Below are 19986 nucleotides of genomic sequence, written 5' to 3'. Positions count from 1 at the left end.
TATCTCCTGATCTTCCGGATGTTGTAGAGGGTGAATCTACACGACCGGGAGACCGCAGCAATGTGGGCCGTGAGGGAGAGCTCGTCGTCCATGGTCACCCCAAGGTTCCTGGCAGAGGATGAGGGGGTCACCGTCGCAGATCCCAGGGTGATTGAGAAGTCATGGGAGATGGAGGGTTTGGCCGGGATGATGAGAAGTTCTGTTTTGGCAAGGTTCAGCTGGAGATGGTGCTCAGTCATCCAGGCGGAGATGTCTGCGAGGCAGGCCTCAATCCTAGCTGAGATCCCCGGATCGGTCGGAGGGAATGACAGGTACAGCTGCGTGTCGTCAGCGTAGCAGTGGTAGGAGAAGCCATGGGAGGTGATGATTGGTCCAAGTGAGGTGGTGTACAGAGAGAAGAGGAGGGGACCAAGGACGGAGCCCTGTGGGACACCAGTGGAGAGCTGGCGTGGGCCTGACAGTTTGCCTCCCCAGGAGACCTGGTAGGATCTTCCCGACAGGTAGGATGAGATCCACTGGAGTGCAGTGCCAGTGATGCCCATCTCAGAAAGTCTGGAGAGCAGGATCTGGTGGTTAACCGTATCAAACGCCGCAGAAAGGTCCAGCAGAATGATGACGGATGACCTGGAAGCCGCTCTGGCAGACTGGAGGGCAGTGGTGACTGAAAGGAGGGCAGTCTCTGTGGAGTGGCCGGTCTTGAAGCCCGATTGGTTGGGGTCGAGCAGTTTGTTCTGAGAAAGGAAGTTAGACAGTTGGTTAGATACAGCACGTTCAATTGTTTTAGAAAAGAAGGGCAACAATGATACCGGTCTGTAGTTCTGGAGGACGGCAGGGTTAAGGGAGGGTTTTTTGAGTAAAGGGGTAACTCTGGCCTGTTTGAAGGCAGAGGGGAAGGTGCCAGAGGTAAGAGAGGAGTTTAGAACATGGAGCAGAAAAGTTATGATAGAGGGGGAGATGGTTTGAAAGAGAGGGGAGGGGACAGGATCAAGGGGACAGGAGGTGGGGCGATGAGAGAGAATGAGGTCAGAGAGCTCTGCCTCGGACAGGGGAGAGAAGGAGTTTAGACATTTAGTTGGGTCAGAAATGGAGGGTGAGGGGGTAGGAAGGGTGGGTTTAGGGAACTACTAATGCTACTACTGCTAATGTCGGCGACTTTTTTCTCAAAGAAAGAGGAGAAGTCGTCTGCTGTCAGGGTGGAGGGAGGGGGTGGGGGAGGTGGGTTAAGAAGGGTGGAGAAGGTAGAGAAAAGTTTGTGGGGGTTTGAAGCGGAGTTAATTTTGTTAAGAAAGTAGAGGGTTTTGGCACCAGTTATGTGAGAAGAGAAGGATTTGAGGAGGGAGTGATACTTATCAAGGTCCAGACCGTCTTTGGACTTGCGCCATCTCCTCTCAGCTGCTCGAAGGGTGGACCGTTCTTCACGAATAACATCCGTAAGCCACGGGCAGGGGGGAGAAGATCGTGCAGGCCTGGTAGACAGGGGACAGAGAGAGTCAAGTGATGCAGTTAAAGTGGTTAGCAAGGTGTCGGTGGCAGTGTTAGTGGGGTGGGACGAGAACACGTCAATGGGAGGGAGGGAGGATGTTACAATAGAGGAGAAGTGGGAGGGGGATAGCGAGCGGAGGTTGCGCCTATTAATATATAAGTCTATGGTTGAGTGCCGTAAACAATTGTCGCGATACTTAACTTGTAATTAACCCCTTCAGTCCCATGATAAGTGTTTTTACCCACAAAAACAGAACATTTACTGCATTAACATTTGCATTAATGCTGTAGAGCAAGAATATATACAAATACTAATATAAATGTTGTCAAAGCAATGTTTTTAAATATGTAGATACACCCATATAAAACATCACACAATATATGATGTCCTTGTAACTAACACGTTTAGTCTCTTTTCCCATTTTCCCTATGGATTTCAGCTTCAAGCTCTTCTTGCTGCCTTGTGTTCTTAATAGGTAAATTTTCCCTTACCTTGGCCTTAACATTATGGCCTCCTATTGGGCAAAACGGAGGCGAATCTTAAGCAAAACCAAGGAAACAGTGGATGATATATTGAGTAAGTTTGAACTAGCAGTTGCAAATAAAGCCATAAATAAAAAAATATATCAAATACATCAGTATGTGAGACTAATGCGGAGGGTTCCAGACTGCGACCAAATGGTCGCATTTTGCAACCATTTTTTGAGACAGTGCAATTTTTTTTTACAAGCACTCGCGCATGTGAGACTTACAAATTATTAATAATTTTTTATTGCAAGAAGTGTACAGACATTCAATTATATATGAACATAATATACTCTTACAGTCAGATATAATATAAAGACAATATTGAAGTAAAATAAAAAATACATTATAACGTCATTACAGTGTTTCCCCTAGGATTTGTTTTGCAGTGGGGGCAGGTCAGGTCTACCCCCCCCCCCCCTCCCCCCCGGCCAAAACAAAGTGCTAACCTTATATTTCGGTGCAGCTTAATGTAATAGTCTAATAGCTAATGTAATATTGCACATATTTTCGTCCTATTTCCCCTAAAGAAATAAAGTTGGCATACTTAAAGACACCTTACAGTATGTTCTGATTTAAGTATTTATGTGCATAAATGCTGCCAATTAATAATTGACGTAACAACTTAGGTCAAAATTAACAGGCTAGGTCACTGCAAAGTAAATGCAGTGACCTAGCCTATAAATTAAGGTAGGCCACTCGGAAGCATGTACACTGTCTGCTTTATTTGATCTTGATAGGCTAAGCATTCTGTAACAAATAATAACAATATACACACTATTTATTCATTAAAACTAGGCTACTCAAGCATAATAATGCACCTAAAATACAAACGTGAGCAAGGGCCGCAATCGTCAATGAATCAACAGACGTGCAATTTCGCTGGCAGGGGAAGAACACAAACAATGAAAATCACCAGTTAACTTAATTTAAATTTGCAAGAACTATAGACTAATACAATAACAGGCTTAAATGAACTGACAACATAAGTTATAGGACTAAAGGCCGATTTAAACTTCTGCATCTCCGTTAACGGATAGACGCACGCACGGAGTCGGACGGATTGGTTGAATGCTGTCTTCAATATGTTTTCTTCAAAAAAATTAACTTTTAGGGACCACTTTAGTTTTTTTCAAAGATATTTCGTACATGTTTATTGTTGCATCGTCTGTCTGTAATTTCGTATCCATCTAGAATTAATAAGAGTAAGCGAAGTTTGACGGTCTCATGACTCAAATGGTTCTCAATAAATTGTGTTAAACCAGAGGGAATAGCGCAAATTATATGAATTATTTAGTTAGAATAGGAAATTCATTCTCAGTTATAAATTTACCATAGGATAACTAAGTATCAGACCCGTCAAACAGTTGGACAACATATGAGATACCCTTCTGATGCCATTTAGGCAAAAACAAAGATTTACCTTTAGTAGTGACATCGCTATCGCTATTGTTCCAGAGCAATGCTTTATGAGGAGAGAAATTATGAACATATGATCATTTCCATGCGAGAAGGGCTTGTTGATGGAATTTAGATAGCTTGATAGGGAGTTTATCTGGTAAATAATTGCATTTCAGCAGAAAATCGAGACCACTAACTTTTTGGAAGATATGATTAGGGATGAAATACCAAAACGATTAAGGATTCAAAAGACATCTTTTAAGCCAATTAACTCTAAAAGTATATATTGTGTCATTATATAACATACTGACAAGATTAATAAAATTGTCTCCAAAACCAAATAAACTCAAGGTTTGAAAGAGAAATCTATGTTCAATTGTATCAAATGCTTTTTGGAAGTCTAGAAATAAAATAAGAGCCTCAGATTGAACTAAGTCTGGATAATCAAATACATCTAAAATGAGTCTTATACTACTGCTTATATGTATTTTCTTAAGAAATCTATATTGAGCTTCTGAAATGATATAATTTAAACCGTCTTTTAAACTATTCGCAAAGACCAGGGCTAGGATTTTGTAGTCGATTGTTAGAAGCGAGATAGGTCTCCAGTTATCTATATATAAAGTATATTTTCCAGGTTTTAGTTCATTGTTGGGATCATTTTATTGTGCCTAATACAGTCTTTGTACATATTGAATAATGGTATATTAAGTATGTCCCAAAAGTGTACATAAAATTCGACAGATAAGCCATCACTACCCGGAGATTTACCTTTTTTCATAGAGAACAACGCATTCTTTATCTCATCTAAGGATAACTCTTTATTGCAAGCATCTCTAAAATTAATTTTAATTAAAGTAACTTTATTTCGAGTCTCATTATTTCGAGTCTCATTATTTCAGTATTTTTCAGATTCTACTTCATTTAAGTTTGAAGTATACATTTTTTTTAAAAAGAGCTATATAATTTGAAATTTGAGATGGGTTTTTACTCACAACACTCACAAGAGTTTCTTAAATCTGCATCATACCTTCCTTAAAGTAAAAAAAGCGCTTTTCTTTTTATTATAACGCGAATACTTCTGACATTAAGTGATAAAATATTAAAGGAACCTAAATTAAAATCCATAATAATGTTTTTGTTGTTGTTAAAGAAACAGAACTCCATAGGGTAAGTCTATACAAAAGCCTTAAACAGGATGACAAGATGTTTAGGATACTTCCGGGGAATCCACCCTTTTTCCATTGATAAATAGAAAGGGACCTCTAAAAGACTCTCGTTGTCCATCTTCTGTTGCTTTTTTTTTAGCATAGGTCAAATCTGCTCTCTCGCTGCATGGTCCTCCGGTGACAAGTCTTCCGATAGACGAAGATTGTTATCTACCAAAAATCTTGAGCCTTTGGCGTCTCTCCAAACCTGATCCCGTAGGCGGCATAGTACAAATAAAATGACAATCAATCTGTGGGAGCCTTCCCGCCTTCTCTGGCCAAGGCGGTGAGCAACATCTATCCCTTCCAGTAGCAGACTGGCCATCGGGAGCACCGGGAGAATTCCCGATGGGCCGAAGCACTTCTGGGCCGGAGGGCCGCTTGCCTTATATATTGTTTTTTACTACTAATACAAATTACGGCAGAAGATTGAGCGACACGGTTGGCCGGCGACACGGTTGGCCGGCGACACGGTTGGCCGGCGACACGGTTGGCCGGCGACACGGTTGGCCGGCGACACGGTTGGCCGGCGACACGGTTGGCCGGCGACACGGTTGGCCGGCGGCCGGCGACACGGTTGGCCGGCCCCCCTTTCCCCCAAGACGGTTGGTCTATTCCAAATGAATGTCTATGCAGCCCCTCAGTCACAACAGTGACACGGACTTATCAGAAGCTAGCTAGGAGAGACAATATAAAGATGGAAAACCAGGCTAAGAAATATGGAGTTAGATTAGTTTCATAATTCAAACAAACAAACGCAACACGATTCAAACAAATTTAACACGATCCAAACAAACGTAACACGATTCATACAAACATAACACGATTCAAACAAACGTAACACGATTCAAACAAACGTAACACGATTCACAAATGTATTTCGTGATTCACAATTGTAACGCAATTCACAAATAAATGACCCTATTACATTTGTTTGCAACCTGACAAACACAAGTTACAAATCCCTGCATTCGTTGGTGTGAATCCTTGCATTCGTTCGTGTGGATTTTTGGAAGTTTCCTGACGCGCTTTGATCCACAAATGCATTTTTTCTAAAAGATATCCTCAGCAGCCTATTAGATCGTCTCTTCCAATTTTAGCCAATCATATTAACGTGTCTATGTGGACTTCAACAACCTGCCATAATGACGGACATCGTCTCCTTCAGATAATGAGCAATGTCGTCTGGTAGCATGTAGGTGAAATATTGCTTGTTAATCTTATTAAACCGATGATCATACCTGATTAAATATTGTTGAGAATGGCAGGATTCATGTTTAGTCATTTTTCGTGTTTCCTAGGCTAACGCAGAGCCCGTCTACCCATATTAGACATTCTCCGGTGATTGGCTAAAATTGGAAGAGACAATCTGATAGGCTGCAGAGGATATCTTTTAGAAAAAATGCATTTGTGGATCAAAGCGCGTCAGGAAAGTTCCAAAAATCCACACGAACGAATGCAAGGATTCACACCAACGAATGCAGGGATTTGTAACTTGTGTTTGTCAGGTTGCAAACGAATGTAATAGGGTCATTTATTTGTGAATCGCGTTACAATTGTGAATCACGAAATACATTTGTGAATCGTGTTACGTTTGAATCGCGTTACGTTTGTTTGTTTGAATCGTGTTATGTTTGTATGAATCGTGTTACGTTTGTTTGGATCGTGTTAAATTTGTTTGAATCGTGTTGCGTTTGTTTGTTTGAATTATGAAACTAATCTAACTCCATAAAGAAACGTAAACGTAATTGCCTTCACTAGACAATGTTTTATCAATAGAAAAAACGTCTGTTTTTTTGTTTTACATAAAGCTCCAGAAACGTATTTTTTTTTTGCTCAAATCAGCAAAAGAATTCGCTCGCACGCTGCGTGCGTTCGCATTAAGCATGGAAGTCCCTAACTAGCATCAGATCAGGCACAGAAGTTACATGCCTTAGCAGGGCGCTCGCTATGGTGGCATATACGGGACCGGTTCTGGTGGGCCGGTCTGGATCAAAGTCCATGGCCTATTTTTACTCCCAGTCCGTCCCTGATCCCTTCTTTCAGTTGATCACGGAAAATTAGAGCCATCTTTCCCAGTATGTCAATTACTAGCAACCTAACATCCTCCCCATCTCTTTCTTTCACTCCATATAATTTTAAGGAGCCCTTCCCTTTTTTTCTATTAAATATACTAGTATATGTATTATCTTTGTTGGATGCTGTCCTCCTCTCCTACTCTTTCTTCAATGCCTAACAAATCTATCTCTTTCTCTGCCTGACCCTGTCTTTTTGCTTGAGCAGCACTGGTTGAAGCCTGAAAATATTTCTAACAATTTCTGCATATTTGCAGCTAGCAACGCTAGCGCTAAATAACTATTTAGCTGGTCGGCTCCATGACGACGGGTAAGTAGGGCTCTTGAGACTGCTCACCAAAAGAACGATGGGGAACCCACTTGTCTAGCACAGTGGTTCTCAACCCTGTCCTCAGGGACCCCCTGTCTTGCTTGTTTTAGATGTTTCCCTGCACCAACACACCTGATTAAAATGCATGTTCGTTACCAGGCTTCTACAGAGCTAGATAACAACCCTTTTATTTGAATCAGGTGTGTTGGAGCAGGAAACATCTAAAACATGCAGGACAGGGGGTCCCTGAGGACAGGGTTGAGAACCACTGGTCTAGCAGATTAAGACATGTTCGTAGGTACCTAGCAAAAAGTAACCTAAACTTTCCTAGATTTAGCTACAATACTAATGCTGAGGGCTCGCTGATATCGCATAGCGTCGTTGCTAACGTGTGCTGACATTGTGACTCTGTGTGTAGCCTATGTGAGAGACGCGTGAGTGACAGAGAGACGGAGGGAGAGCAGGGAAAGGAAATGCAGCTAAACGAATACGCTGCGTGTTTTCCAGAAAATGTATAATGAAACGCAATATGTGGTGGCCGGTTTTCATTCTGTGGCGCACCGCCACAAATTAGTCTACGTGTGGGAAACACTGAATGTTTGTTTGAATATCACTAGTGCCTTACAGAAGTGTATGCCTGTACCGTATGTGTCAAATATAAAATTAGACTTATTATATTACTTGTGAAAACCAGTATAACTCCTCACTAATTACTCAAGCATTACCTTGTCATCCTGCAGAAACTACTAGTGATGTTGACCATTTTTTTTAAGTGTCAAACATGTTAATTCCTCACAAATTACTCAAGCGTTACCTAGTCATCCCGCAGGAACTACCAGTGATGTGGACCATTATTTGAAAGTGACAAACATGAAGCCGAATCCCAATACTACCCCATACCCCTCGAAACTGAGGGGTAAGGGCTACATATCCCTAAGAAATGGGACGCCACTTGGTTACGGGTACGTCATCTAGTACGTATTGATATCTCCAAAGCAAGTAGTGTTATGCACTGATATCAAACGAAATTCACTGCTAATGGAGTTCACTTAAAACTGTAGACATGCTAGTCAGAGAAATGCGTGACTGTTGTGCAAATCAGCGCTGTAACATTAGCGTAGCAAACTAGCGATATTTAGAAATGTTTCATTTAGGAAAATGGTTGCAAATATATATGTACAGGACTGTGTATAGCACAAAACAAGACTGTCATAATTTTTTTAATAAATTAATTAAGCCGAAAATATTACATTATCCGACTCTCTGGATGATCTGGCCGCCATTGTTGCTGGTCGCGCAGTATTCACATAGCCCAAGGTTTCAAGTAAACTCCCGATCTTAATCCGGTAACACTTTAGATGAGCTCACCAAATTCATAATTTATTAACCAATTTGTTACTTAATAGTTAACGGTTTGTTAACCATTAGTTATTTGTTGTTCATACAAAATGTATCATTAGTAAAGCATTAGTAAAGCTAAACCCTAACCAAAACTTAAACCCTAAACCTAAACCCTAGCTTAAACCCGAACCCTAACCCTAACTGTGTGAACAAATGCTTTACTAATGATACAATTTGTATAAACAATAAATAACTAATGGTGAACAAACCGTTAACTAATAGGTAACAAATTGGTTAATAAATTATGAATTTGGTGAGCTCATCTGAAGTGCTACCGAAAATCCTACATAATGCACATGGGCATGCAAGAATAAAGCACTTTGTAAAATATGTCTTAATGAAACATTCTTTGTTTGGCACAATGATGAAACTTGGCATTTAAACAAAAATTCTGTATTTTGGAATGAAACATTTAACACATTCAACAAACTGATGAGAAACTTAGTCAAACATATTGGCTAAATAAGTAATAAGTACATGGCTAACCCTAAGGCCTACTCACTCTATAATGAGTCTAGCATTGGCCTCTACTGCCAAATACAACAGCAACGCAATTCCAAAGGGATGAAAATTATGAAGAAATAACAAATGGTTTTTAAAATAACTTGCTAGATAACCCAATTCAGAGAACAGGAACATGGCCCAAAACACTGGCTACAGTTGTTGCTAGCTGTGAAGCCAGGCTAGCTGTCGGCTAGATTGTTGTCCATTTCATACAAACTGTATAATATTGCAATCCAAATTCGCACAACTTCCACAATTCGAAATGTGCACAAATTCTACACTTCGAATCATAATCTAAGGGATTTTGTTAGCCAAATACTGGATATTTACCATCCATAAAAATGTGCCAAATGATCTCGTGCTCCAAATCACTCATTGACGTTGCTTTAGAGCAGGGGTCCCCAAATGCTTTGGGCCATGTTTTGGGCCCAATGCCAGTAAAAAAAAAAATCCTCTGATATGTACGAATGTACGGTGCATAACATAGTAATAAACTAATCTAGCATAATAAATACATTTAAAATCATAATAAAATCTCCACAAAAATACTGGTAGTTACGGAGCCCCTAAAGGGACATGAAAAAAAAAAAGAAAAAAAAAAAAAAAAAAAATCTGCAAGTTTCTCGTGCGCACGAGAAACTTTCTGGTGAGCACGAGAAACTTTCTAGTGCGCACGAGAAAGGTTCTAGTGCGCACGAGAAAGGTTCTGGTGAGCACGAGAAACTTTCGGGTGCACGAGAAAAAAAAAATCTGCAAGTTTCTCGTGCGCACGAGAAACTTTCTGGTGAGCACGAGAAACTTTCTAGTGCGCACGAGAAAGGTTCTGGTGAGCACGAGAAACTTTCTGGTGCACGAGAAACTTTCTGGTTTTAATTCTTTGAAATGACAGAAAGAGGCTTAGTTGAGCTGTATTTCCACCTTGGACTTGCGTATAAAGACATTAAAAGTTTGCTTGCGAGTCGTCACCACTATATCATCTCGGAAAGACATTTAAAACGCATTTTGAAGTTGTGTCGTCTGTTTCGGCGCAAGGGATACACTCATCTGGACCAGGTGATCACTTTCATTCATGAACAATTACAAGCATCTGGCCAACTGCATGGGTATAGGTGGATGTTTACAAAATGCAAGGAGAATGGATTACATGTCAGAAAAGAAGACATCCGCTTAATTCTAAAAGAACTGGACCCGAGGGGTGTTGAACTCAGAAGAAGCAGGCGTCTCCATCGCAGGAGCTATTTTGCGACAGGGCCCAATTACATTTGGCACTTAGATGCATACGACAAGCTAAAGCCATTTGGTATCTGTATAAGTGGGTGTATTGACGGCTTTTCGCGGAAAATCATCTGGTTGAACGCATTTACTACAAGCAGTGACCCCAAAATCGTAGGAGGCTACTATATGGAGGCAGTGGAGAGAACTGGTGGCTGTCCACGGATTGCCAGAGGTGACCGGGGCACCGAGAATGTAAAAGTTAGAGACTTTCAGCGTTTTCTCCGTCGCAATATACACGACGGTTCTGCCATTGACAGCTACATTGAAGGAGCGAGTACAGCAAATCAGCGAATAGAAAGCTGGTGGGGCTTTCTCAGGAAGGAGTCGATTGAGTTCTACATCTCTCTGTTGGTTGATCTGAAAGACCGTGGTTTGTTCGACGGTGGATATTTGGACAAAAGTCTAATTCAGTACTGCTTCATAGGTATCATCCAGGTGAGCTACAAATATATTTTAATCTTGTTACCCTGGCCCACATAACACCATAAATCACTCTTGTATTCATATTGTCCACATAGAAGACACAGCATGGGTGTGTTGGTGTTTAAACGTTAATGTAAAATTTGACAAGTGCATAATTCTTAATTATATAGTAGTTAATATATTTGGCATAGGCCTATTACCATAATTAGAACTCGATAAATGTCAGCTGGTTCCTTTGATGTCCAGCACGTATGTTGCTGTGTATTATATTGTATGTTCACTGATACATGATCAGTGGTAGCTGCTTTAGAAGAGAAAGAGAGGCCTGGGTTTTTGGTGGGAACGTTTAGAGAGACGGACCGGAGGCTATTTGATCCATCCCTCTAAACTGTCTGACATTACAATATAATATACACAGCAACATAATTGTTGGACATTGCATGAACCGGGACAAATTCATCTAGTAATAGTTATTATATTACAAATAAATTCTGAAATAACGACTTGGACATGGCTGAATATTTACTGCTTGGACAAATACTGCTATTTAACATAATTTTTGTAGTCACAAGCTCGAAACAAGGTAGAATTGTTTGCCATCACATACAGTTTATCCTAAGTCAAAATAATTCGAATAGAAAGCATTTGTCATCAAACATTTAAAATGTTTCATTTCCAGCCCTCTCATAATTTATGAAAGGCTCACATAATACTGTTATTAGTGATATCAGTTAACTTGTTCTCTTATTTTCTATCATGCTGTTTCTCCAGGACGAGTTGGATGAGATGATCTGTGTGTGGGATTCGCATGTCATCAGACCATCAAAGAATGACAGAGTACCAAGTGGTCGACCCAAAATCATGTACATGTTCCCAGAGCTCTATGCAACTCATGACTGTGTTTCCTCAGTGGAAAGCGCTGATGTACAGCTGTGTCGGAGTGGCTGCACATTTCGACCAGCAGTGCCATGTGACATAGACATCTACAACCTTTGCAATGTTCTGATGGTAGAGTCACAGTTGGTTCTCACAGCTGATGCTTACCAGGCCTTGGATTTGTACCTGCATTTGAGGAATACGATCATATCCTCTCTTTAATTTGAGATGGTACTACACATATCCAGATCTAAATGATCTGTCCACTGTGCATTTTTCATTTGTTTCTTTTTCAGCTTCATTTTGCTTTCATCAGTGTGATATCTGGGTTTTTTTCCATATCTGCTTTAGAATCAATATTTACTGAAGGCAAAATATTTGATTTGATACAAAGTATCACAAAACATATGGTAATGTTGGATGTATTTATGGCTATCTGTATACCATGACAGTTGAACTATGAATTAGAAACATGAAAGAACCTCAGACATCACCCTAAATATAGGACAATTATTTGATGGTTTGCAGTGGAAGTAAACACTTACAAGAAGGCATGTTATGAATGAAGAATTAAGTTTTTTTTATTTAACAATATTTTGCTATTGCTATGTGGCTCCAACCAAAATAGCCATCCCTTTCGAAATGGAATGTGCACTCACAGCCATTTTATCAAATTCTGACATGTACAGTATTTCAACTGCATAAAATATGCACATGAACATGTAACATTTGCACATGCCTGGTAAATTAATGCATACACATAAACACAGGTCTGACAGACTCATCAGTATGCATAAACAAAACTTGTATTTTGGACTTGAATACAGTTTCAGACTCCCAATGAACATTAAATTGGCAATAACATTTCTTTTTCAGATGAGTTGTGTAACTCTTATTCATGTCTTGCGGCAATGACAGTGCTGACAATGTTAAACTAATAGCAATGGTCTATGCAAAGGATCCGGACACTGCCATCAGATACATAATGTAACTTTGAAGATGGACATAGCAGTGTGTAAGATCCCGTCCGTCCATTACAAAATATTCATTTCAAAGCAATTGCCAGATAGGATGCTGTCAAACTCTGCACGAAAGTCTGGGTATGAACTGTAGGTGCATGGCAATTCAAGAACTGCTCCACATGTGTGTGCCACAGGCCTGCGACTTAAACCACACAACCTGTTAAAAGTTACTTCGATTGTGCCTTTGCACAGTACTGTGGATCCTGTGCAGAAGCGCAAGAATATCTCAAGTTTTTTTTGGTCAGTGCTTCTCACATACCGCAGCAGGTGGTTAAGTGCTGTTTGCTCCTGTTGATTCAGGTTCTCACTTGATGGCTTTATTATCTTGGCTACTTTCTTGTTTGTTGGCCTCTTAGATTCATAAAGTTCCATTATGCTGTCTTTTGTTATGGACATGGGGACAGCATTGTGAATACAGTGAATACTGGAGTGGAAACAGTCAATTATGAACTTTGGCTCTTGAAGAAGAACTTTGTGTGCCATTGTTAAAATGGCAGGCCGGAGGTTGTCTTTAGAAGGCAGGATGTGTGAGCCCATCCTTGAGAAAAGGTCAAGTAAGTCCTCCTCAGCAGTTTCATCCATGTTGCCCTGTAGTGCTTGTTCAACCGATGCTCGCTCAGACACTGAAAGAAACCTGGCAAATGACATCATCAAGAGTTCTTCATCCACTGAACTGACTCCTTGACAACAGGCAAGAATAAAAGCTGGTGACAGTCTGATTGGGAGGATGTTGTGGTCCAAATATCCTTTCAACCAAACTCTTCCAACAGCTTGCCATTCCTTCTCAGAATAGTCTGGTTGCAATCTGGGCACTCGTTCATCTTCCCCCTCACACTGTTCCAAGAAGTGTTCCCAGAACGCAGAGTACACCTCTCTTGATACACCATCACTGTCCACCGCTTTCTCATTTTTTAACTCCATTTTTAGATTAACCGTGAGTACTTTGGGGTCCATGAAGACATTAAGCACATCTTGAACTATGCTTACTCGTCTTAATTTCACATACTGGACTTCTTTTTCATTTTTTTCTGGTGATGCAGGAATACTGTTTAACAATACAGGTCCGTCGTTCAGTGATGAATGCTGCAACATTTTCACAAAAAATAAATAAGGTGTCATCACATTTCTTAAATTATTAGTTGTTCATTATTCTCAAAAAGATTATGCTATGGATTTACTCCTTTTATTTTTTATAACAGATTTAATCTTAAAACAGCTTGGGCTGAAGGAACAAACTTAATTAAAAAATAACTTCATCAAATCATGACAGTTACGTTTTTGCAGCTTCATTAGAAACAACTCCACTATTACAATATACCTGCGTGGTGGTGAGGTCATGTGGATTCCAGGGAAGAGTGTAGTCTTGATCATCACCATCATAATCAGAAATGGGTCCAAATTGTACTTCAGAGTCTTCAAGAGTTTCCTGGATGTCAAAGGCGAGACGGAAATCGGAGTCTTCACAGGGCAACTCTTCTGCATCTTGATATGACCCAGTCATTACATACTCTTCTTCAGATCCAAGCCTACTCGTGGAGTGGCCAGAATGAATCCCAACATCATCGTAAGATGGTGAGTTGAGGACCTCTGCGAGGAGGGGCTGGTCTTGAATTATTGGTTCTCCTGTCTGTTAAACATTAAATGTATATTAATACTGTATATGTGTGTGTATATACACATGCATAGCAGATTGGGCCTGTGAAAACTATTTCCATCGAAGCTTACTCTTTCATCGTTTCTCTCTGTTGAAACACTGGGTGCTGAATTGGAAGATCTCTGTAGATGGTCCACCTGATGATCATTTCCAGTTTTCTCGGATTGGTATTTTCTGGTTTTGTTCCTTAGAGATCGCCTCTGCACTTTCCTGGTCTACAAATAAATTAGCAAATTATAGATTTGCACAGCTATGTTACCTTGTATGACGGGATAGAAAAAAGTGGGATGAATATTATGAAATTGAATTTACAATTCTTATGCTCCTGCAACACAACACTAATCTCAGATTGAGCACATAGCATAATTTTTTTTTTGCAAGCTTACTCTTTCACATGGGTTGGATAATGACAGCTTTCTATCTGCCTATCTCTGATAAATCTCTGAGAAGAGCAGTGAATATGCAGCACAGTACATAGACTAAGGCTACAGTGTGGAATGAGGTGGATCTTATTAGATGGGCTACCCTTTGAAAATAATACACTCTAATCAAATGCACAAATTTTTACATGACATAGTACTGTGTCATAATGCACCTGAGGTAGGTGTGACATGAAGGCATAAGTAGTCTGCACCCATAGTGATTAATCATTTTTTGTATGTTTAGGAACAAAACAGAAATACAACATATGATACATATTACTGGCTAAAAAAACATGGTCTCTTTTTTGTTAACCAATGGATACTACAGTTTAATGTGAACTACTAAACCTTTTAATGCATTCTATTTTCTGTGTGCATTCAATTCATCATCGAACAGTTGCTTACATTTAAACCATATTTCAATTAGTTAATTTTTGTGTCTAATGATTTCTATAGCAACATATTTAATAACAGAAATGTGACGGATAAGAATGTACCTTCATTGGACTCTCCTTTGTAGGCTCGAAGTCCGATGATGTATCAGAAAGAAGTATTGAGACGTCCTCAGGGTCAATTTGATCCTTTTGTCTGGAGCAGGTATAGATGCGTAGCATTCGTAGTTTAGTCTGGTCGTATAGCTGGCTCACCGTGCTCTCAAGGGGTACAGGGTTGTGACTGAAATCCCGGATATCAAATTGAAGGCCTTCAACCAGTCCTTTCGAAGATTGTCCATTTGGAAAGAACAAGCCTTTGCCAATCTCCAGTAGCTCCTCCATAGTAACGGTTTTCTCAACAGTCAGGTGCCGTGTTCCACCTCCATGTTTTGTTCTGACTTGATGAAAATCCACTTTATCGTAGTGGAGCCATCCCATTTCAATCCGTCGGTTGTCTTTGGTTGCATAGCTGTTGCCAACTTTACGGCTTGGGCCTGCTGCGGTGCCATTGTCGGCAGATGTTTTCAGTTGTTCCCGTTCCCTTAGTCTGTCTCTTACTCTCTGTATGAGACTGGGTTTCACTCCACTTTCTTTTGTCTCAGTTCCTTGACGACAAAATGCTCTCAGTGCGAGTCGGTCCCCATATCTCTCTATATACTGCTTTAATTCGTCATCAGTCATAACGTTTATGACTTTAATGTCGATCTGAAAACAGGAAGGCAAATTTGGTGACTCGTTTTGACATTTAGGCGAACATTATGTCAAAACATTTGGAAAAAAACACCAAATGGCCAAAACGGGTGGGAAAGGATCATTAACTGCTAGCTAGCACACTTGTCCTAACAACGTACGTTACAGCTAACGTTATTATATGTGGTTGAAGTTGATATTTCACATTCACAGCTTGAAGTCGTAGCCTACCTTATCATCTTTAAGTTTGTTGATAACACTATCCGGTAAATTTCTTTGGGTTTTCAGGAAGATGAATACCTCCTCCTTGGCATCCATTCTCACTAGTCTTGACTTCTCGGGCTCACCAGAAAGTTTCTTGTGCGCACCAGAAAGTTTCTCGTGCGCACCAGAAAGTTTCTCGCGCGCACCAGAAACTTTCTCGTGCGCACTAGAAAGTTTTTCGTGCGCACCAGAAAGTTTCTCGTGCGCACCATATTTTTTTTTTCCATGTCCCTTTAGGGGCTCCGTAGGTAGTTACTCCGGCCCAAGTAATTTTCTGGTCCGACCTGGCCCCTCGTTAAAGAAAGGAAAATTATCTGGCCCTCGCAGACAAAAGTTTGGGGCCCCTGCTTTAGAGCATAGGTATAGGGGAGAACATGACATGGATTTCAGGACAAATAGGTTTCAGCAAACCAAGTCGACTGGATTTGGAAAATGGACCGGCCGGGATTTGATATTTTCGAAGCTGCAGAAAGACATAATAGCGGTCACATAAAAATTGTCCGTATAATCATACAGCACGAGATCAAGTATTGGGGGGGACGTGTCCCATAATCATACGGTATGATCAAATATTGGGGGGGGACGTGTCCCATAATCATACAGTAGGTCTATGATCAAATATTGGGGGAGACGTGTTATAACGTTAATATTCATGAACTGGTTTCCACAAAGAACTCATTTGAGGCACAAGCTGCTAAAAAATGTTAAACAAATTATCATCATTTGTATCATTCCATGTTTAAGTTTGAAATAAACAGAGAACATACGTCCATCCTTTGGTAAGAGTATTCACAATCTCAACCTGTAGCTAACGTATTTGGGGGGATATAATATTCATTCACTGGTTTCCACAAAGAACCCATACGAGGCACAAGCTTTTGAAACCCCCCCACAATTTTTCACTTTTTAGACATTACTTTTGTGATTAGTAATTCATTGGTTATTCTTTCTTAATTGGTCATACTTCACAAGTAGTTCTCAATGAGGATATATTTATTTCGAAAAATCTAATACCTACCAAGGAACTACCTTTGTAGTAAATTAGCTTTTACTTACTGCTTATTTAATCTTGGTTCTATATTAGTTAATAGTATTTAATTAAATAACAAATTTAACAAAATTAAATTTGGTTAATGTAGTACTACCTATTACTTCCTGCATAGCTACTCGTTAACAACGGACCATTGTTCTAAAGTGTTACCACATTTTGATTTGGCTTTTTCTGGAACAACTGGTAACCATAGACACTACCCGAATGTAGACTACTAATCACGTATTTGGGGTTGTTTCGAGGCAATAGCCATATTTACCACGACATCAAAGCTCCTTCTCAACCACATATGCATACTAAGAATTATACAATTTTTGGTGGGGATAATTATATTTCCTAAACATGATTGAGGACATGTCCCTACCGTCCCACCCTAAATTTACGCCTATGGAAGAAACACTCAGCCATACACGAAATTGCATATGAAACGAATAGACCCATATTGTGTTTCAAAGGGTTACGTGTATTTTTATCGTATTGTCTGCGTTAGCAGCAACGTTCTTAGTATGCATTTTCAATATGTGGTGTCAGAGGGAGCTTTGATATCGTGGTTAATACAGCTATTGCCTCAAAACAACCCCAAACACGTCCTTAATAACCTACATTCGGGTAGTTCAGAAAAAAGCGCTGCCTTCAGCGCCTTTTTACATGCAACCCTATGGGAAAAGGAAAAAGGCGGACACCTTTTTAAAAAAGCGGCCGCCTTTTAAAAACTTTAAAAAAAACTCTGAGCCCAACGCCTTTTTGAGTTCAATTTTCTCAAGTTTTCAGAAAAGTGCTGGGTGACATCAAGCACCTTTTTGACAGTTGACCAATCAGGGCGAGGAAAGTAGCTATGAGCGTACCTTCCCTAGTAACCTTCTACCTTAGTTACCAGACTATGGCTCCTCAAACGCCAAAGCTAATGCAAGTAATTGCATTTTATTGGCCATAGTAGCTAGCTGTCAATAAGTAACCAACGGAAAAAAGAGTACAATAATTTTAAGATAGTTAGCAGACCAACAAGAACAACAAGTCTCTCAATAAGAGTCATTGTGATCCCGGGGGAAAAACATGCAGCCAATCATTCCTAAAACCCGTTGTACTCCCGAATCGCTCGCATTGTAAAGCAATTGCCTTTGGTGTGTTACTTGTTTTGCTTTAGTGCTATTGAATCCCAATTCATGCGAGCCTGCACATGTTTTATTTTGGCTCCATTTATTTTGTTGTGAATGGTAATGTAGTTCGCACGTAGCCTATACTTTCATATCCGCCGCAGCAAATATGAGATCCGACTTGAAAATCGCCAGTAATATGTGATAGATGCAGACTGATAGGTGTACAGTACGTAAAGTCACATTTAATAATGTATATAAACTCAAGCTTATGTGGTGCGTCGCTGTATATCAGTTGTAAAAATGTCGGACCCATTTGCAACCGACGCAAGCACACCCCACAATTTCCACAGAAATTGTACCAGGGGCGATTCGAGGATCAGACCTTTAGGGGTGCAGCCCCCAATGAGAATGTGACATGAATACATTGCCCTGCAAAAATGCTAAACCCCCATGCTAATAGAAACCCATAATTTCACTGGATAACAATTAATAAAATGAATGTATTATTATGCAAAATATTGAATAAATGAAAAAACAAAGGATGTCCCTTTCTTCATGAACTACCAGCATCAAATGACAACAATATTTTTTTTAATTTGTTATCATTATTTTTAGGGGTGCTGAGATAAAATTTCTTGCCTGACCACTCTTAAAAGGGTCTAAAATCGCCACTGAATTGTACCCTCTCTAGTAACATTAATAATTGCATTGTAGGTTAATATAAGGTGTTCCCCTTAATGTTCTGCTTGCGCTCCAAAAAAATTATGTCGGGCTACTGTGCTCCTAGTAAAAAAAGTTAGTCTGGAGAACTGTCAGTCCCGTTGATTACACAATTACAATCGACAAAGAGTTTAGCCAAAGGGCAGATTTCCGTGTTTCATCAGATTCAGATGAGAGTGACTCTTGTTAGAGTGACTCTTGTGGAGACATTCAACCTTCTCTGTGCCCTTGTTGCAGTAACTGCTCTTCTTCTTATTCTAAGAATGTACCTTCCTAACCTGCCAAAAGGTGCAAGGACATTACTTGGTACACAGTCCAAAATAGCTGTGAAAAGACTAGGAGGCGATGAATACTACCACTTTGGATTAGCAAAGTGGATTTATCCAAATTGTGTAGCATCCTTCACCTACCTGATGATCTTCAAGTACTTAAACTGCAGTTTAATATTGACGGTCTTCCTCTTTTCAAATGTTCCAAGATTCAGTTTTGGCCTATTCTAAGCATGATTGATTGTGACTCACTGTGCATTCGTCAAACAGGTAAAATGTCACAATGGCTACTCAGGCTGTGACAAATGCCATCAAGTTGGTGAGTGGCAAAAAAAATACTTATCCAGAGACCACTGTTGGACTTAGATCTGATGAGGAGTTTGTTGTGATGGCAGGTGAGGGTCATCATTTTAACCCTAGTCCTCTCACAGGTATTGTAAAAATGGTGTTCCAGTTTCCTATCGACCACATGTAGCTCTGTTGTCTTGGGGTTACCCGGAAATTAATACCGTTTTGGTTAAGGGGCAAAAATCTGACCACACGGCAGCCGTCAAAAGTAGTTTCAGCATTGTCAGACAAATTAATGAATCTTCGTCCACATATTCCAGCAGAATTTGCGTGCAAACCTCGTGGACGGACGTTTCAAGTTTTTATTTGTCAGGTGAGAGCCCGTTAGAGCCATGCATGGTCAAGTTCCTCCCTACATCTTGGATTTGATACAGCTTCTTACCCCCACTCGTAATCTGAGGTCATTAGGGCAGAAGCTACTCGTGGTTCCCTGTACTCATTTTAGAACTAAAGGGGATCTATCATTCTGAGCAGTGGCTCCTATGCTGTGGAATGTCTTGTCTCCCATTTTAAGCTTTTAAAAAGCAATTGAAGA

At 40.2% G+C, this 19986-nt stretch overlaps 1 protein-coding gene across 1 annotated transcript; it reads right to left on the bottom strand.

Moving 5' to 3' along the window:
- Positions 1-12036: 12036 nt before the first annotated feature.
- On the bottom strand, positions 12037-16149 carry LOC124486933. The gene is made up of 5 exons (XM_047048819.1): positions 15934-16149; positions 15076-15717; positions 14228-14371; positions 13821-14129; positions 12037-13585 (listed from the first exon to the last, which is right to left on the bottom strand). Exons 1-5 carry the CDS (start codon positions 16018-16020, stop codon positions 12515-12517), a joined length of 2253 nt encoding a protein of 750 aa, XP_046904775.1. The 5' UTR covers positions 16021-16149; the 3' UTR covers positions 12037-12514.
- Between the last annotated feature and the right edge of the window lie 3837 nt (positions 16150-19986).

Source organism: Hypomesus transpacificus, chromosome 25 (genome assembly GCF_021917145.1).
Source record: "Hypomesus transpacificus isolate Combined female chromosome 25, fHypTra1, whole genome shotgun sequence".
NCBI classification, from domain to species: Eukaryota; Metazoa; Chordata; class Actinopteri; order Osmeriformes; family Osmeridae; genus Hypomesus; species Hypomesus transpacificus.
This window is presented reverse-complemented; position numbering and strand designations above follow the sequence as displayed.